Source organism: Cuculus canorus, chromosome 13, assembly GCF_017976375.1.
Source record: "Cuculus canorus isolate bCucCan1 chromosome 13, bCucCan1.pri, whole genome shotgun sequence".
Lineage (NCBI taxonomy): Eukaryota > Metazoa > Chordata > Aves > Cuculiformes > Cuculidae > Cuculus > Cuculus canorus.
The window spans coordinates 6,383,421-6,395,862 of NC_071413.1; the positions used below are offsets into that span (position 1 = coordinate 6,383,421).

At 61.5% G+C, this 12,442-nt stretch overlaps 1 protein-coding gene across 2 annotated transcripts in view; it reads left to right on the forward strand.

The window, feature by feature from the left end:
- The window catches only part of GSE1 (Gse1 coiled-coil protein), a 100,152-nt gene that overhangs the window by 30,798 nt on the left and 56,912 nt on the right, over positions 1-12,442 (forward strand). Inside the window, exon 2 of one of the 2 annotated variants that reach the window (XM_054078500.1) lies at positions 5,552-5,714. In XM_054078500.1, the coding sequence (XP_053934475.1) occupies positions 5,552-5,714 (163 nt within the window). Of the gene's footprint in view, positions 1-5,551; positions 5,715-8,862; positions 9,009-12,442 lie in introns of those variants that run through there. The other variant, XM_054078502.1, reaches the window with a different exon arrangement.

Sequence of the window (12,442 nt, forward strand, 5' to 3'; positions counted from 1 at the left end):
GACCACCTCCATCCATCCATCCATCCATCCATCCATCCATCCATCCCTCCATCCATCCCTCCCGCCTGGGGCTGCCGGAGCAGCTGGCCAGAGCCTGTGGGCTGCAGCGAGGGGGTGCTGAGTGCTGCACCCCACGGCCCCCCGGCCAAAACCCCGTAATGAGAGGGGACAAAAGCTCCTTAGGGCCCCTGGCTGGGACGGGCTGGGACGGCCGCTTTAGCCAAAGCCGCTTATGGCCAGGCACAAAGCCGGTGAGAACAGCCCTACTTCCTGGGGTTGGCATGGAATGGGGCGATGCTCACACCCCGCCAGCCTCGGGAGGCTTGGGGGGGGTCACGTGGGGTGACACCCGGAGGTGAGTGGGGGACAGAGCACGTGCCACTCGCCCCATCCCTCTGTGCCCAGCACCCGGACCCTGTGGCGAGGCCGGTGCGGGCTGGAGCAATTAGATGCAGTCACTTTGGGGCTATATATAACCCAAATTGCTGCCTGCAGCTCGTTAGCTGGCTGTCAGAGCCGCTGCGGCCGCAGCGGGTGAGATGATGTCGCTGGGGGGGTGTGGGAGGGTGACGCGGGGACCCACTGCTCCCTGGGGATGGGGGCACAAGGGGAAGGATGCCACCACGCTGGGATGGGCGCAGGGCCAGGCGCTTCCTGGGGTTGGGGTTCTGGGGGTCACCACTCTCCACCCCAAAAGCAGCAGTGAGTGGGGCAGTGCTGTACCGGCTTCCACCGGGCACTTCCTCTGCCAGGCCGGCAGCGGGTGGCTGCAAACCTGCTTTGCTGGCGCGGTGCATGGGGGGCTGCGGTGACACAGGGGTCAGGGTCAGGTCTTTCCCCCTGCCCCGTATTCCCTGGGGTCGCGGCACAGCCTGACCCGTGGGTCAGGGTGCTCGGACATGGGGGCCACTGGTGCATCCCTGTCCGGTGCTGGTGGTGTTTCCAATGTCGTCTCCCCATGTGGCATCCAGTCTGACTGCAGTCTCCGGTGCTGCCTGTCCAGCCCCATCCATCCCTGCCTGCCCTGCTGCTGGTTCCCGCCTGGGCTCGTCGGCACGCCGCGGCTCTGCCAGCATTCACCGGCCCCCGCACCGAGGAGAAGCGCGGCACCTCGGGCTGTCTGGGGGCAGCTGCGAGATGAGTGCGAACATATTGTGTGGGCTCCCGCAGCAGGCGTCACGGTGTCGCTGCTGGAGAGCGAGCAGGAACCACAGCCCTGGCGTGACAGAACAGCTCTGGCATAGCCGCAACCGTGCCCACACGGGTGCTGCCGGTGGGCTTGGGCTGTGCCACAGCACCCCTGGCTTCAGTGCTGCTCTGTGACCCGGAGGGACAATCCGAGTGGGCAGTGATGCTGTGGGAATGGGCTGGATCCCTGCCACTACTGTGATGAGTCCCTACAGCCGTATTAATTTGAAGGGGGGGCCTCCTGAATTGGGTGCATCCCCGGCTTGGGAGGGGTTAATGGCACCGTGTGTCTCTCTGGAGCCTTTTGTTTCTTTCCCATTTTGTTTGACCCCCTCCTTCCCCTTTTTAATGAGGGGTTAGCACAGCTGTAATTGCAGGTTCCAACTTTCCACCAGCAAACATGACTGAGAAACTTTAAACACGATGGCGAGGGGGGATGCGTGGATGTAGCCCCCACCCCTCCTGTGGGCACCCGTCGGGCTGGCAGGGACCCGCAGGGTGCTGTGCCATGCCATGCTACTGGTGGGGACCCCCACTTGCGCCAGGTGTCTGGGTGCAGCCTGCTACTGGGGGAAAACCCTCTGATTTCTGGCTGCTAGGAGGAGGAGGAGGGCGAAGGCTTCCTGAAGGGAAGAGCAGCTGAAACAGCCTGGGGGAAAACACAGCAGGGGCTGTGCGCACAACAGCTATAAAGCTCCAGCACAAGCCAGAGTGGGGGCTTGGCAGCCTCACCGGCAAAGGCATCAAAGGCGAGCAAGCTCAACGCAGCCCTAAACACTCCCCAAACGCCTTTTATTCAGGACAGCGTGGTGGTAGTGGGTGATGGAGGTTCATCCCCCGGTCTCCCATCCCCTGTGTGCTGGGGTGCGCTGCTCCTCCCTTGCTGTGACTCCTCCTTTTGCGGCTCTCCGCATCTCCTGCGAGGTGCAGGATGCAGCCCCTCCATGTGAGCATCCTCCCCACCTCAGCCCTTGCTCGCTCACTGGAGCTTGCACATAGGCTGTGCCAAAACCCATCGCTGGTGCAGCTGTGCTGGTGCTTGCCGGGCTTCGTGCCCGCCGCCCTGCCGGGGTGATGCCAGCCAAGAGACGAAGCACCGCAACCGCGTCCACGTCCGGTCCCCTGCCTGCCAGGAGCACAGGGTTTTCCGGGGTGCTGCCACCCAGGAGAGTCGAGATTGGGGCTTGCATGGGTGTGATGCTGCTGGGGCCGGGGGGAGCTTTGCAGTGCCCGCAGCATCCCGTGGGCGGCATCCCCGTGGGCGGCTTCGCTGCTGTGCATGCCGCAGCCCGCTCCAACAACAGGTGAGGTGCAGGGGAGGTGGAATGGGGAAGCCGCTTTTTCTGGTGTCCTGAAGGCACAGGAAGTGCACCGGCGCGGCCGCCTGTGTGCTGAATACCTCACCGGAGAGCTGCCACAGCCCTTTACTTTCCCACTCCATCACTGCCATCCTGAAGCCAGGGCTGGGGAGTGAGCCGTGTGCCACCGCAGGTATTTATCCTGGTGCTGGGAGCAGAAACAATGTGCCCTTGGCAGGGAGGGACGGACGCATGGACACCACTCCCTGCCCTTGGTGCTATCGCATTCCTGAGCTGTGAAGCTGCCTGCCCCGGGCACTGAGCCGAGGGCACGTAGGGCACTGCGGTGCCGCTGTGGCAGTGGTGGCAGGCATGGACGGCACAGGGTCTGGCGGTGTCTCTTCCTGCCTGTCCCTTCAGACGCAGTAGCTGTGCTTTGACCCAGCTCAAGCTCTCTTATTTCCTTCATACTGAGGGCCCGCTGGGGGAGATGGAGGCAGATGCTGCACAGGGGGTTCAAGGGAGCACCATGCCATGGGGCCATCTGTGCTGGCTCCAGTTGGAGCCTTTTCTCTCCTGATTTTGTCACCTGTGGAGCTGCGCTGCCGTCCCTGCCTGCCTCCCCTGGCTTGCAGCCCTTACCTTCCTGCCAGTTCAATTTTTCCCATGTTAATAATATCACATAGCGATGTCACATTGATGTCACCTTGCTGCACACCTACCCTAGACTTAGACCCTGCTGTGCTGTGCCTCATGGACCTGGTCCCTGCTGGGGCTGTGCACAGCGAGGGGGTGCTGTGAGCTGTTGCAGGCTCGTCTCTGAGTCTCTCTGTCGTGTACATGCCCGCTCTGCTCATTTCTGTGAAAAGCCACTCATGCAACAAGCGAGCCGGCCTCAGCTCAGCGCCATTCAGCAGGTGCTGTTGGCTGATCCCTCTCTCTCCATGCACCTCCATGAGCTTTGTACCTGGGTGGGAGCTGCAGGTCAGGCACAGCATCACACCGATGGGATATGATGGGACTGCTAGCCTTCCCTTCGAATTTTGGTGCTTGATGGCAGAGCACCCTTCTCTCCTGGCCTCTGCCTGAGCACCTTGGGGTTCTGTTTAGTAAATTAGCAACCAAATCAACTGACTCGCCTCTAATTGGGGGTGAGTCTTTGAGGACATGGTCGGGGAGGAAGCCCCCCCTTCTCCGAGGGGCTGTTGCGATGCTTTATCTGGGTGGACAGATCCCTCCTAATTGAGCAGATATTCCGTGTTCGCAAACAGATGGCTCCTTTGCATCAATTATTCCTTATCTGTGTAACTGGGGATGATTTGCTGACAGATAGCGCGGGGTGAAGTTAAAACAAGGAGGCGGCCGGTGCTCTGCGCTGGCTCCGGCTGCTGCCTGGGAGGTCCCAGGGGGCACAGACACTGAGGGGGGACAGATCCTGGCTGCTTGTTGGGCAAGTAGGGCCCATCTCTGGTGCTTTTACATCTTGGTATCCCCTAGTAGGAAAATGGAAGGGATAGGGGCTGCCATCACCGTGGGGCTGATGGGTGGGTTGAGGTCAGGGGTGTTGTCAGGGCTCCCCAGGGAGTAGGGTGGTGCCAGCCTTGGCCTGGCCATTACTGCTGAAATCCACGTTCCCACTACGACCCCAGCCCAGCTCACCACTCCGTGAGTGTGTCTTGTCCATTGCTGCTGTGACGCATGACAGGGAATGATTAATGTTAATTAATGATTAATTGCTCAGGGTATCAGTGTGCCCCAGCCCTTTCCTGTGCCCACAGGTATGGGATTGCTGCCTGCCACTGGCAGCAGCATCGCCCCAGGAGGAAGAGCAGTGGCACAGTGTCTCACCCAGGATCCCTGGAGAGATCTCCCTGCTATCTCCAGGGATCCTGCACAAAACTTTTGGGGGTGGGGACTGGTCCCCGGGCTTGTCTCCTGCCTGCTATGAAAGTCGCCTTCTGCTAATCATTGGGAAAGAGCATCCCGCCATCACTGGGGCAGCCGGTGGCACCCTGGCAGTTGGAGCCGGTACATAGTGGCACTCGAGCACTTGCGGGATGTGCCGAGTGCTCATGGTTGTGCAGCGCTGCCATATGGATTTCATAAATTAAACCTTTCCAGGAGGCAAACAGTAAATTTATATGTCTGCTCGCATGCGTGGCTCATTGAGTCTAAGGGCTTCCCAGCAAAAAATTCACCTACCATCCAACTTGCTTTGGCTCTCCACATTTATAGGACTAATCCTGAGAGAAATGAGATCAACATAAAATCCTTGCCATGCTGTAGCCCTTACCCTAATATCCTCAAATCAGGAGTGAGGTGTCTCTTATGAGTGTCCCCTATGGCAGGAGGGGAGGTCACCTGCATCCTACTGTGCCCAAGGCGGGTGCAGCATCCCAGGTACCTGCTTGAACCTGGGGCTGGGTTGTCCATTTGTCTGTCCCAGAGCGGTGTGGTGATGCTGGGATGTACATGGTGTCAGTGGCTGTCACTTCAGTAAAGATAAATATTAGTGGCAATGCGGGAGGAATGACAGCTACCACAAACACAGGGCCATGGCAGTGTCTGTGGGTGTGGGGGTTTAGGAGGGGCACCATCCCCAAAGCGAGAGAGAAGCAGTGGCAACACCGTCCCCATCCCTACAGAACATTTGCCTCACCTGCCTGGCAGGGATGGTGTTGGAGAGGGTTGTTGATCTCAAGTAAACACTGTCCGGTTGAGTAATCGGGAGCTGCCTAACTAGCCAGCTGCCGCCAACAAGCGAGAGGACACTTCTTTGATTCATGTCCTCTAGTCCCCCTCCAGCCTTTCTTGTCTGGCTTCGCTGGGAGCCATCGGCCGGATCCAGCTGTAGCCCTGCGGCACGGGCTGGCTGGCGAGCGCCGTGTGGCTCCCTGCGTCGGCCACGTGCACCGGCCGGCAGGAAAACAAAAGCATCCTGTGTCTGTGTGCCTTGTCCCCCCCCTTGGTGTCCCATCCCCCCCGGTGTCAGCGGTGCTTTGGCCCTACTGTGCTTGGGCTGGGAAAGGGAAAGGCACTGAGTCTCTGTCCTGCTTCTCTTCTAGGCATCCTCTTCATCCCTCGAGACTGCTGCCAAGCCTGCGGCTGGCGAGCCCCGGCACCGGGCGGCCAGCACTGGGGAGAGCCTGGGGACGGGCGGTGGTGCTGCCCCAGATATCAGCCAGCGGACACCTTTGGATGCAGAGGGTGCGGACACTGGAGCCACAAGTAGGTGATGCTGGGGGGTGTGGAGATGGCGTTCCCGAGGGCTATCTTGGCCCTGCTGTGGGGTACACTGCCAGCCTGCCCTGCCACCACAGCTTGGGTCTCCTGGCAAAGGCTTGCACTCAGCGGTTTGGGGTTGGGAGGTGACCCTGATTGCACTTCACTCCCTGTCCCTGGGGCTGTGAGTCAGGCCGTGGGCGCCAGGGCGAGCGGCGGTGTTGGGTTGGCCACACTGGGGAGCTGGGGGTGCCCGCGGGGCTGGGCTGTGCCATGGCTCCTGGGACTCAGCCGCCCTGTCCGTCAGGAGCGGCAGCATTTTTGGGAGTGGTATCACGCGTGCTTCCCGCCTGCCACCTCCCTGGACCGGCTTGTTTGCCAGCCCTTCCCGGCGGGCGCGCCGTGCCGCACTGTGCCGCGCCGTGCTGCGCTGTGCCACGCCAGCCTGCTTTGATCTGGCAGCAACCGCCGATGCCAGTTCCTGGCGCTGGGCTGGGGAGAGTTGGGAACCGCAAGGTGCAGCGGGCAGGGAGCTGGGGCAGGCAGGAACAGGGGCGGGCAGGAACAGGGGCAGGCAGTGCCACCGCCGTGGGGCGAGAGGGCTGCTTGGTGGGGGTGTGGGGTATTTGTGACCCCCATATCCCTGCTTTCCTGGGGTGCAGTGGCCCGTGTTGGCCATCAATCAGCCCTGCGGGGATTTGGCCCTGGGTTGGGACCCTGCAAGGCGCTGTGTCCCCTTGAGGGGAACAGGGGGGCCGGGAGGCATTTGCAAGCTGCTCACAGCCCAGCCGGCAGCAGCGCAGAGGCAAGCTGGGAGCTGTGGCCTGGAACGGGCCTGCCGGAGTCAGCTCGGGATTTATTACCCTGCCAGTGGCTGCCGGGCAAAGGTGACAGTGACTAATGGCTTGTTACACGCCTGCCACATCTCATCTGTGCACCGCGGTCGGCTGCTGGCGCTCCCAGTCCTGGTGTGCGGGAAGCCTGCGTCCGCCCTCCCTTTGCTGGGGAGGACAGGAGAGAACAACTCCTGTATCCCCATGGGGACCTCAAACAGGGCAGGTGATAGTGCCGGCTGGCCAGCTTGGCATGGGAATTGAGGTTGGGGACCTGCTCCGGCAGCATCCCCTGCAGCGCTTGCGACCTGCACTGTGGCCAGGCAGAGCTGGGCTGGCATCCCTGGGGGAGCCACCATGTCTTTGGGCTTTGCAGCTGGTGTCCCGTCGCAGGGTGTCCCGGTGAGCCTTGCGCGACACGTAGGACTTTACAGCACAGGAAACTTTGTGGTTGCAAAACCGTGAGCCGTGCTTGCCACTGCTCTGCCAACACCGCGGCAATCCCATGCCGGGGTTGCTGGGCTAGGACGCGGAGGAGAGCGTGCGTGTGCAGATGGATGCTGACAAAGCCACAAATGCATTCACTAGGAAAATTAAAAAATTAACAGGCATTGGCTCGCTCTAGATTAGTAAAGGCAGGGAGATAAAAGCGGCTCTTTATACCTTGTGAGAATTGCTGATAAGGGCATTTGTTCCTCTGTATTCTTTAAAAAGAATGCAATAAAAATTTAAAATAGAACAGGAAAAGAGAGATGGGGGGGAAGAAAGCGCGGGCACTGCCAGTGAGGAGGGTTGGGGGAGGCGACGGGCAGCACCGGCGCCATGGGCAACACAGGCATGGCGGGCAGTGAGGCCCGTTGGAGGAAGAGGAGGAGGAGGATGGAGGGGAAACGGCAGGCAAGGGTGAGCCGGGAAGGGGCTCTGGTGGGTGGGTGGGTGTGGTGGCATGGCAGCTTGCTTGGTGGTGGCTGGATGCCTCCACTGTGTCCTGAATCTCCTTCCGCAAAGAGGCAAGTTCATGACTGGCAGCACCAGGACCAAATTCCTTGACGAAGCCTCCCTGGGGAATGTTGGGGTCCTGCCTGTCCGAGCTTGCAGAGCCTGTCCAGCACATGGAGCCGACCGACATGGCTTGTAATGACTGGTAAATTATTGACAACTTCCTCTGCTTGTGAGTGGGCTGAGCCCCACCCCGCTCATTTCACTGGTGTCTCCTAACTTGGGTATGGGCAGAGCCCACAAGGTGACGGTGGGATGGTACAGGGGCGACCACCATGGTCCTCACCCAGAGGGGACAGTGCTGTCCCCATTCCTGCACTCGGATTGGAGGGTGCAGAGGCCTCCTCTGGTGGGGGTCATTGTGGGAACACTCCTTACCTCCGCAGAGCCTGGACTCGGTAGTGGAGGTCACTCAGAACCACCCTGGATACTTATTGTGATGGGTTGGGGTTGGGCTGACACGTCCAAGCTCTGTCCCAGAGCCTGTTTGGAGGTCCAAGCAGTTTTGGGGTGGAGGTCAAAGGGCTGGATGCCACACTCAACCTGTCGCCCCTCACCAGTGCTTGGTCCCAGCGCACCCCTCACTCTCTCCATCACCCCCAGATGTGATCCTGTGTGTGTGTGGAGGATGTCTGCATGTTGGGGTCAGATCTGCCACCCCTCATCACCCTAATTCTTGGGGTCACCTTCCCTGACCTTGGACTCAGCACTGGTGAGGCCGCACCTCAAATCCTGTGTTCAGTTCTGGCTCCTCGCTACGAGAAGGTTGTTGAGGCTCTGCAGTGTGTCCAGAGAAGAGTGACAAAGCTAATGAAAGGGCTGGAGAAGAAGTCTTATGAGGAACAGCTGAGGGACCTGGGGCTGCATAGCCTGGAGAAGAGGAGGCTGAGGGGAGACCTTATTGCTCTCTACAACTGCCTGAAAGGAGTGTGTGGAGAGGAGGGAGCTGAGCTCTTCTCCCAAGTGACAGGGACAGGACAAGGGGGAATGGCCTCAGGCTGTGCCAGGGGAGGGTCAGACTGGACATCAGGAAAAAATTTTTCACAGAAGGGGTCGTCGGGCTCTGGCAGAGGCTGCACAGGGAGGGGGTGGAGTCCCCATCCCTGGAGGGATTTAAAGGACGGGTAGTCGAGGTGCTCAGGGACATGGTTTAGTGGCAGACGGGAACGGTTGGACTCGATGATCCAAGAGGGCTTTTCCAACCTGGTGATTCCATAACTCCCCGATGCTGCAGCGTGACCCCAGCCGGGGGTGTCCCCTCTCCTCTCGGGCACCCCCCGCCCGCCCCGTCCCGCCCCGGCGGGCTCTGCCCTGCCCAGCCCGGCCCCCGGTGAGTCACGCTGCAGCCGTGCGGCTCCCGGGGCGCCGAGGGAAGCAGGAAGCGCCGGGGGAAGGCACGGCTCGGCACGGCCCCGCTCCGCTCTGCCCATGGACGAGCGCAGCCCCCGCTGGACGGCGCGCCCGGCGGGTGAGTGCGGTGTGTGCCCCCCGGGCGGCCCAGTGCGGGGAGAGGGGGCTGGGCTGGGGGTGGGGAGGGGGCGAACCCCCACCCGCACACGCTCCACCCGTAGATACCCTCCCGACAGCCCCCCATCCACGGACGCCCCCCCCCCGACTCGCAGACACCCCCACACACAAAGAGACCCCCACTCACAGACAGGGCTGACCTGCAGACACCTCCCCACCTGCACACATAACCCCCACCCACAGACACCCCGCCGACAGCCCCCTACCCACAGACACCCCCCCAATCACAAGACACTCCCCCACTCACAGACACACCCCCTCCTCACAAAGAGCCCCCCTTTCCAACAGACACCCCCCCACTCACAGCCCCCCCGCTCACAAAGAGCCCTCCTACCCACAGACACTCCCTCCAGAGCCCCCCCACTCACAAAGAGCCTCCCTACCCACACACACCCCCCACTCACAGCCACCCCTGCTCACAAAGAACCCTCCTACCCACAGACACCCCCCCCCTCACAGCCCCCCCGCTCACAAAGAGCCCCCCTACCCACAGACAGCCCCCACTCACAGACCACCCCCCCACTCACAAAGAGCCCCCCAACCCACAGACACCCCTCATCCACAGGCAGGACTGACCTGCAGACCTCTCCCAACACCCCCACCCCCCACCCCCCTACACACAGACACCCCACACTCAGCGGAACCCCCTACTCGCAAAGAGCCTCCCACCCACAGACACCCCCTCACCCGTGGACCACCCCCCTTTCAGCCCCTTCACCTCTACTGCTGGTTGGGGGGGGGCTTCACATACAGTATAGAGGTCACCCTGGGCTTGGGGGACCTTGTGGTGTGGGGAATAGAGGTCATCCTGGGCTTGAGAGACCCCATGGCGTGGAGGATGGGGGTCACCTTGGAGCTGAGGAACCCCATGGCATGATGTAGGAGGTCACCGTAGGCTTGGGGGACACTGTAATTTGGGGAATGGAGGTTGTACTGGGCTTGAAAGACCCCATGGTGTGGAGGGCAAAGGTCACCCTGGGCTTGAGGGAGCTCATGGTGTGGAGAATGGAAGTCACCCTGGAGTTGGGGGTCTCCATGATGTGGGGGACTGAGGTCACTCTGGAGCTGGGGAATCCCATTGGCATAGGGGGCATAGGTTGCTTGGGAGTTTGGGATCCAGGTGGGGCATGCTGGGAGGAGATGAGACCCACTGAGTGTTGTGGGTTCGGCGTCTGGTGTCAGCCGAGGTGCTTGGTCCCCATGTCCCACGTGGCCACAGAGGGGTTGTTTTCCGCAGTGGGAGCCCAGGCTGTGGGCAGGCAGGGCAGAGGCCGTGTGGGGCTGTGCTGGGGGCTCAGCCAGTGGCACCGACCTTGGTGTGTCTCCTTGGTTTGCTCTCTTGTGTTTCCTGAGCTGAGTGCAGAGGGAGCTGCCGCAGGGCTGTGCCTCAGTTTACCCACGCACCGCTCTTCCTGAGCGGGCAGCTCTTCTGTTATTCATGTTTCTGGACACCCTGGAATGCCAGCGGTGGGGAGGGAGCATGTTGCGAAACAAACTGTACAGCTTGACGTAGGGAGCCCGGGCACCATGCATTGCATTGAGGTGATGCCGCAGCCCCAGCGTCTCACCCTGCTCACCGTCTGCCGCCGTGTTTATTGCTCTCCTCCAGCCTTGCTCTTCCACCTCTTGCCTGCGCTGCCTGCCTGCCTTGCCCTTCGCCCTAGGGCCTGGCGGTTCGCCTCGCCGTGCTTGTGATCATGCTCCCAACCTATGTTGTGTTGCATCCTGGTGACTAGTTTACGGGGTGGACTCAGAGCTGGCATCCAGTGCTGTCCCCGAACCCCAGGCGAGTGCCCACTGCCAGCCCTCAAAGCAGTAGGGCGAGTACCCGCTGTCTTTATCCTCCTCTCCTTTCTCCTCTAGCACTGAGATCCTTGGACCAGGGCATCCTGATGCGGGCAGGGAACACAGAGCTGGAGCCGCGTGGGTGCCCATGGGGCCACGAGCAGGAGCCACAGAGGGAGTTAATAGAGGGAAAAGGCAGCGGGAAGCCAGAGCTTCTTCCTGCAAGCGTGCGCATGCGCGCCGGCCGGTGTGAGCATCGGGGTGAGCCTGTGTGGTTTGTGGGTGTGCCCCCACGGGGCCGCGCGCGGGCGAGGTGAGCGTGCGCCAGGCTGCGTGTGTGCTTGGCAGCCTCTTTGTGTAACCTGGTGGGGAGGTGTTTGGGTGTGATGATGGTGAGCGGCGGCAGCGCGGCAGGGCTGTTGGCCAAGGCCAGCAGCCGGGACTCTGTGTGTGCATGCATGGAGGGGCTGCCTGTGCACACACGTGTGCGTGTGTCGCACTACCCAAGGGTGTGCTGGCAGCTACTGGTGTAAGCGGTGCACGCTGAGCTCGCTCACCTCCCTCTTGTTTGGTGCACACTGGGGGGTGCATGCATGCACGCACACAAGCGTGTGTGTGCACGCCCGTGTGTGCCTGCGCTCATGTGTGGACGCTCGAGTGTGCATGCCTGGGGCCTTTTTTGGGTGGTGGTGGGGTTGAGTGCGAGGCTGTGTGTGTGTGTGTGTGTTTGTGTGCTGGCTGCAGGGCAGGGAGCATTACAGCGGAGACAGTGGCTTTGGCGGGGGGCCAGGCTGCCGGGGGGTGCGGCGGGGTGCCGCAGGACACAGGACAGTTTATCTCTTCCGGACGTGCCAGCGCCTGGGACGGGGCTGCAGGTTGGGGTGCAGCTTAAAGAGGGGGGTGTTAACTTTTAATCTCCACTCTCTGGCTCCCCAGCCCTCTCCCCTAGGCACTGCCCCTCACCCTGGTGACTGGCAGTGACCCATGGGCAGTTGAGGTCTGAGTGGGCTGTGCTCCAGCTGGGTGCCATGGGTCACACCTTTGCCCCTGAACCTCAGCGCTGATACCAACCCTGGGTGCAAGGTTTGGTGTCACAGTCTGCAGTGTGGGCAGGGGAAAATGGCCTTTGCCTCCTCTGTCTTGTGTCCCAGTGGGGGGGACCCAAACTGGACCCTCATGTACCAATGTTGCTTGAGTTCATCAGCCACCTGCAAGGTGATGGGGAGTCCCGGCGGGTCTGGATGCTGGGGGGCCACAGGGCAGCACTGCCGAGCACCAGCTCCCATCTGGGAAGGGACAACTGGGACAGAGCTTGGCACGCTCTAGCCGCCTGGGCAGGCTGCCAGGGGGATTGCCCTTGAAATAGCCCTCGCTGTGCCTCGTGCCTCTGCTGCCCTGGCTGCTCGGCCACAGGGTCGCCCCATGTTCCCCAACCCCAGCACCCCACTGCCTGCTGGCGGTTGCAATGTGGCGCTGGAGGAAGCGCGCCCTGGCGCTGCTGCACTGATAACGGCAGCCACCTTATCGTGGGGCCTTCTGCAAGGGCGCGCAACACGGCTCCCCCAGCCCTTATCTGCCTCGGCCGTTGGC